At 40.1% G+C, this 7,239-nt stretch overlaps 1 protein-coding gene across 2 annotated transcripts in view; it reads left to right on the plus strand.

The window, feature by feature from the left end:
* The window catches only part of elovl6 (ELOVL fatty acid elongase 6), a 98,085-nt gene extending 93,300 nt beyond the window's left edge, over window positions 1–4,785 (plus strand). For both annotated transcript variants that reach the window (XM_033018856.1, XM_033018857.1), the window contains one exon: window positions 2,262–4,785. In XM_033018856.1, coding sequence (XP_032874747.1) covers window positions 2,262–2,689 — 428 coding nt within the window. In that variant the 3' untranslated portion in view covers window positions 2,690–4,785. The remainder of the gene's footprint in view (window positions 1–2,261) is intronic.
* The last annotated feature ends 2,454 nt before the right edge of the window (window positions 4,786–7,239 follow it).

The following is a 7,239-nucleotide window of genomic DNA, read 5'->3' on the forward strand; positions in this document are numbered from 1 at the left end:
GCTCCATTGCAAAATCTACTCAAGGTATGTCTACTTTGAAGACGTTCTCCCTTCTCCCAGCTAGGAAATGATCTATTCTACATTTTCCTTGATCTCCTTTCCCTTTGTCCTATTTTCACACCTTACACTTCCTTATCTGTGTATCTCCTTCTCCCCTGACATCAGTCCGAAGAAGGGTCTTGACCTGAAACGTCACGTATTCCTTCTCTCCAGAGATGCTGCCTGTCCCGCTGAGTTACTCCAGCAGTTTTCGTCTAACTTCGAACCATTTTAAATTTTCTTTTGCTATTCTTAATAATAGAGCTGATATTATCAAATATAGTCCAAGTTTTACTCAGGCTAATATTATTTTGAAAGATTATACTCCAGATAAGGTTTTAAATGGTAGTCACAATTATTTTTTTAAAGCTGCTGCTGGCCTAGATGGGATATTTCTAGATAGGATTTGCAAAATGCACATAAATGTGTTTCGCAGAGTGTGTCTTTCTTGGACTTGATGTGACAAAATTGCAGGTACTCTTTAGAACAGCCACCTACAGTAACCCCAAATCCATCCAGTCGGTCTTACATATGCTCATTTATAATGTACGGGCTGGGCATAAGTTGGGCATTCATAAACAGGGCACGACCTCTTATATTCTTTTATTCCAGTGGCCCTTCTAATTCTTTCTGTCATGTTACACAGCCATGTTGACTTCCACTATCCTCTATTTCCGCAGTAATGCGTCATTTGGTGTCCTACTTTCCTTCTGCACTTTGAGGATTGGAAACCGCTTAAATAATCTTGAGCTACTTCTGTGTCTCTGTCTCTCCCCGAGGCTTTGCATCCCTTAGAGGCTTCCATCTTGTCCTTTGTAAGCGCCAACCCTAAAGGGCCTGTCCCACTTCGGCAATTTATCAGCGACTGCCAGCGACAGCCACAGTCGTAATAGGTCGCCGGAAAAACGGCGACTGGACCCCCCCCCCCCCCACGACAATGTCTACAACAACCTACCACCTGGTCGACGTCAAGCTATCGACAACCGACGACCCATTAGGACGTCCACCTACGACCACACCTACGACAACCTACGACCACACAGGCGTCAACCTAAGTCCACCCACGACAAGCTACAACCCTGTCGGCGACAATTCAGTCTCCGGTACCTGTCGCCGGTTGACGCAGGTAGTCGCCAATTGAATTCACTGGTCATCACCCGGCGACAACCTACGTCACCTGGTGACAACCTGCGTCATCCTGGCGACAACCTACGACAGGCGAAGACAAGATACGTCAAGCCCACAGTCACCTGAAAGGTTTTGAACATTTCAAAATCCAGCTGAGACAAGAAAAAAGTTTCGACTATTTAGGCGACTTGAGGAGACTACCCACGACCATACAGGCGTCACCCCACGGCCATGTGGGGACAGCCTAGTCGCCGAAAAAAATCACCTAAGTGGGCTGACCGGTGAATTGGCTCATTGGGGAACAAAAAACGTAAGCTGTCGTTATCAGAACCAAGGATAACTGACTGGTAATGTTAAATGTCCGTCGAGCTTCACAGCCGTGTATCTTTGGCTTCTTAAAAGTTGTCTCCCCTCCTTCTCCCCCCCCCTTCTTTTAAAGGACTTACCGTACCCTGTGCTTTAGCCGTCTTAATTACAGTGTCAACCTTCTTGCCCATCGCGATTTGTCACTGTATCACATTGGCTTTGCACCTTGCGAATTTCACTCAGCGCTCCCCCCACTTGCCCTGTCCCCCGCCTGCATAACGGGCTGGTGAAGGAAGTGATGTGTGTGTGTGTTCCATTCTGACAGTCGCTGTTCCAGTTGCCGGTTTTTCAGGCGACTGCCGGTAACTTGGCAGTCGCCGGCAGTTGCCTGAAAACTCACCTAAGTGGGACAGGCCCATAACTTACTGTAAAATTGTGGTTAAAGTAAAAAGTATTTAGAAATGATTTCTGAAATTTAAAAAAAAAAAATTAAATAGGTCTATTTGTCCTTTAGGGTGGAAATGTGATTGAATGAACTCTTGAAGAAACAGAATCCTCACATTTGGAGATCAGTTAAAACATTTGCCTCCCAGTTCCTGAACAACAAAGTGGTTGATTGTAAATTACACCTGATTCTAAGTGAATGGAGAAGTTTATAGAATTTTTCTGAAAGAAGCTTTTATCTCCTTGGAACTAATATAACCAAGAAATGTTATGAAACACTATCAATCTTTACACAATGAAATTGGCTATATTTTTTACCAATGTGTTTCTCTTTCTTGTTTTAGGAGACACAATGTTCATTATATTACGGAAACAGAAGCTGATCTTCCTGCACTGGTACCATCACATCACAGTCCTGCTGTACTCCTGGTACTCTTACAAAGACATGGTGGCTGGAGGAGGGTGGTTTATGACCATGAACTATGGCGTGCACGCTGTCATGTACTCGTACTACGCTTTGCGAGCTGCTGGCTTCCGAGTCTCGCGCAAGTTTGCCATGTTCATCACTATGACGCAAATCACCCAGATGATCCTGGGCTGCGTGGTTAACTATTTGGTGTATGAGTGGATGCAGCAGGGCCAGTGCCCGTCCCATATGCACAACATTGTCTGGTCTTCCCTCATGTACCTCAGTTACTTTGTGCTGTTTTGCCAGTTTTTTCACGGGGCCTACCTGAGCAGCAGCACCGGGAAAGCACTGAAGGCCAACTAGATCTGAGTGGCTAAAGGTTACAGCTCAGGGGATATGTTATGTGGCACGGTGACATGTTTCAAGTGCTTCGAAATGACTGCCTGTATGTGTTAGGTTGGTTTAATCCATTTGAGCTTGCGATACCTCGTTGAGATCACTCTTAGAAGTTTCAAATGATTGAAATAACATAATGCAGAAAGCATTCCTTTAGAAGGTCGTGTAATGTGATAGGCTGCACATTGAACTGTCATGTTCCAATATTGGTGCTTTGCAAACTGAATTTTTTGAAGAAACTGTCAACTGAGGTATAAAAACATCTTATGGGGTTAACTCAATTAATCTTGAATCGGAAGGTTTTCTGAAGGCCAGCTAGAACCAAAAGCTTCAAGAAAAGATTAATGATTTTAAAATCTTAATTTTATGTGTTAATCAAAACAAATGGGTCTGCACTGAAAATTGTTAGCAATTTCTAGACCATAGTGACCCTGCCGATTTAAAATGTAATATTCTGCCTTTAGAAATACCCAATCTCTAAAAATGTGTATTTTTCAAGGGCGTTTGGTTACACAATCATACGGCCTCGAGAACTACGATTTGCACTGTAAAGTAATTCTGCAGAAGAGAAATGGGGGTTTTACCAAGAACAAATAGATATTGCATTTTAGAGGTGATCGAATATATCTGCAGGGTTAAAACATTTATGTCTGCTACAATGTAATCTTTCACATAGATTTCAATCCTGAAGATTAACATTAGGCTATTTAATATTGGCAAACTGCAGAATATTTGTATGAAATTCCTGTCTCTTTTAATGTGTTAACCTTGTATGTTGTTAACAAAGGACTAAAATAAGGGAAAGAGAATTTTCATGTGAGTGCATTCAGAGGTATTACTTTAGTCACATTAGTTGTGCTAAAGTATTAATATTGCACAGTGCAGTTTCATTGCACTCTGTAATTGTATATGCCGAATGTGTAAATCTGCAACATTCACCAACCAGTTGTCACTAGGCCTGTAGTAAGGTTTAAGGCATCTTTCCTTGAATTTTAGTTTCTATGTTTCTTAGACATGTAAATCACTTAAAAAAATCTTTGTGCACAATGATTCTATCTCTAACCACTCCAGGATTAGATGTGTATTCAACCTCGGCCTAACTCATTTAGTTGTATGGCTCCTTTCCAACTGTTTCAGAAACTCTTTTCTCCTTTCAGATTGATCTCTATTATTTCAATGATATTCCATTTTTTCTTCATTCTTGCTAGCGTTTAAACACTTCTGAAATTAAAGAGCGATGGTTATTTGTGTTAGCACAAGCTAAGTTAAGCAGTTTGAACAGTTGTAATTTACAAAAGTGGTTAGGGGGTGTCATATGCACACAGCAGAATTTGGGTTCTACAAAGATATTTATATAAACATGTTATGGGATACTTTTACAGATATTTTTACTTGTATTTTTTGATACTGTGGTCTTATTGATAAATGATTCAATGTAAATAAATTCTAAAGCACAGCAGCTTTGATGAACATTATTTAACCTGCTAACAATAAGAGATGATGACTTAAAATATTTTGACATGTCAGATTAAGATACTCATTCTTAAACATGAGTTTCTTTGAGGGGGGAAAAAAACCCAATCCTCCTTAATGCTACAATGGTTTTGGAAGGTGGAAATTAAACAGCTAAAATGTGTAACTTGCTCCCAGGAGGACACAAATTATTGTGTATCCTTAATAAACCAAGTGTGTTCAAGCACTGAACAAGCATCCTCTCAACTAGAAATCTGTTTCCCAAATTACAATATGTGAACTGCTGATGCTGAAACAAACAATAAATATTTTTATTTGGGTGTTTAGTAGTTTGCGTCTTTTAATTAACAAGCTAATTAAATATCCCTTCAAGGTTACTAAAACCTAAACTGTACTTGTAATTAATATGTTGCATCATTACAGATCAAAGATTTAAAAATAATCATCTCCATCTGGAGAAAGATACTTTTAATCTGTACAAAGAAAAAAGTTGTTGCAATTATTTTAGAACATTTCTATAGATGCATTTCTAAAAGAAATAAATAATTCTTTGGTTGATTAAGTCAGATTTTTAGGTCATGGAACATGCATATAAGAACAATTCCTATGCTCCAGATAGTAATATTTGGCATTTAGCCCTCATGGATCACTAATGGAAAATTACCAAGAATTCTTCTCTGCCAATTATTACTTATCGATCTCCACAAACTACACGAGTGCCTTGAATTTCCTCCACATTTGCACTTTGGCGTTGCACAAACCTGGGTACAAACCAACTATGTGGCTTATAAAATCTAAACATTTGACACAAATTATGCACTTGTGTACAAGGTGTCCATATTTCATCAGCCGTTCACAGCAGGCTATTGATCACTTTGCCAAATACACTCATCTTTAAAACTGGCCCCAAGCTGCTAGCAGAACCTCTGATGGATTTCCATCAATTGTGATCGCTCATTCAGGTCTCTTCATTTGTGCACAATGGGAATGGATTGTTGTTTCTGGCGATGTTTGCAATTTCTTGACTTGATTTTCAAACAAAAAATGGAATTGCTCTGAAACATAGTTTCATTTTAGTGCAGTTTTATACTTTATGCAATGCTCCCCCAATTTCAGGTTCTTAAACTTGCATGAATGTTGATTGAATGCATTAATGTTTAAACGTAAAACGCAAGTATGGCCTTGTGTTTGATAGTTTACATTTATTCACAACCTGTCCGTGTTTCTCCACCCCCCCCCCCCCCCCCCCCCCCCCCCCCCCCCCCCCTCCTCTCCCTGCACGTCATAGCATAGGAAATTTAGTAGATAATTTAACAGGACAGTGGCAGAAAAGGCACCTTCTGGTTCAATTTACAGGTTGCATCCATGGATAAACTCCAGGCCTGGGTGATAATACAGGTTCAGCCAATGTGCATTCATCACAAATCATGAATTAAATCTACAATATTACTTTGAACTATTTTCAGCTAATAAGCAATAACTAGGAGTCAGGACAAATATAATTGAAAGAAAGTAAAACAAAATGTCTTAAAAATAGTTGGGTGAAAAAATAAAATAAAAACAGGAAACGTTAATAAAAAAAAATAGCTGGTAATTCAGGGCGATGTGTAGTCGATGTGTTTCTGGGTTTGCTTCTAGTAATATTTTCAGAATGATGCTCTAAAGGAGGATTGATGGAAAGGTAGAGGTTAGGATCTGAGGGTCTCAAAGGAAGGACAGGCAGGGAGAGATTAATGAACATGGTGAAACTGTATGGGCTAAAGTGTGTTTATTTCAGTCCAAGGAGCTGTCGTGGGTACAACTGTATGGGCTAAAGTGTGTTTATTTCAGTGCAGATTTTGAGGAGGTGACGAAGATGATTGATGAAGGTAGGGTGGTGGATGTTGTCTGCATGGAATTTAGTGAGGTATTTGATAACTCTCTGGATCAGCCTACCATGAGGGACTTTAAGAAGATTAAGATGCATGGGATCCATGGTGTCTTGGTAGTTGGGATTCAGAACCAACTTACCCAGAGAAAACAGAGTAGTGATGGATCAGTGTTATGGAGGCTGAAGATGTGTAACCTGCGGTGTTCTACAGGGGTCTGTTCCGGGGCTTCTGATGTTTATTATATACCACTTGAACTGAAAATTTAGATGGGCTGGTTAGTAAGTTTGCAGACAACATCAAAGGATACAGCAGGATATAGTTCAGCTACAAATATGGGTGGAGAATTGGTAGATGGAATTTAATCCGAGCAAGTGTGATGTGTTGCCTTTGGGAGATTGAATGTAAGGGGGAAGTATTCAGTTAATGCCAAGACCCTTAACAGCATTGATGTACAGAGGGATCTTATGGTCCAATTTCATAGCTCCCTCAAAGGGCCAACACAAGTAGTAAAGAAGGTTTATGATATACTTGACTTCATCAATTGGGGCATTGAGTGCAAGAGTCGGGTAATCATGTTGCAACTCTGTAAAACTTTGGCCTGACCCCTGTGGAATATTGTGTGCAGTTATCGTTGCTGCATTACAGGAAGGGTATGGAGGCTTCTGAGAGGGTGAATGCACCAGGTTTACCAGAACGCTGCCTGGATTACAGGATATGAGCCATAATGAAAGATTGGTTAAACACATTATTTTATCTGGCGGTTGAGAGGAAGCCTGATAGAAGTACGTAAAATTATAAGAGTAGATAATCAGAACATATTTCGCAGGATGGAAATGTCAAAGACTAGAGAGCATAGCTTTAATGTCAGAGGGGTTAAAGTGTGAAGGAGATGTGTGGGTTAGTTTTTTCTAATGCAGAGTGTGGTGGGTGTCAAGAACGAGCTGCCAGGAGTGGTGGTAGAAGCAAATATGAAAGTGGCATGTAAGGCTTTTAGAAGGTGTACACCGATATGCAGTGAATGGAGGATGCAGGCAGAGGAGATTAGATTAATTTGGCACAATGGCACAGACATTGTTGGCTGAAAAGACGCTTCTTGCCCAATACTCTTGTATGTCTATATAAAATTCTACTTTTTGTCTTTCGGAATTTAACTTTAACATTTTAGATCACATT

This window comes from Amblyraja radiata, chromosome 1 (genome assembly GCF_010909765.2).
Source record: "Amblyraja radiata isolate CabotCenter1 chromosome 1, sAmbRad1.1.pri, whole genome shotgun sequence".
NCBI classification, from domain to species: Eukaryota; Metazoa; Chordata; class Chondrichthyes; order Rajiformes; family Rajidae; genus Amblyraja; species Amblyraja radiata.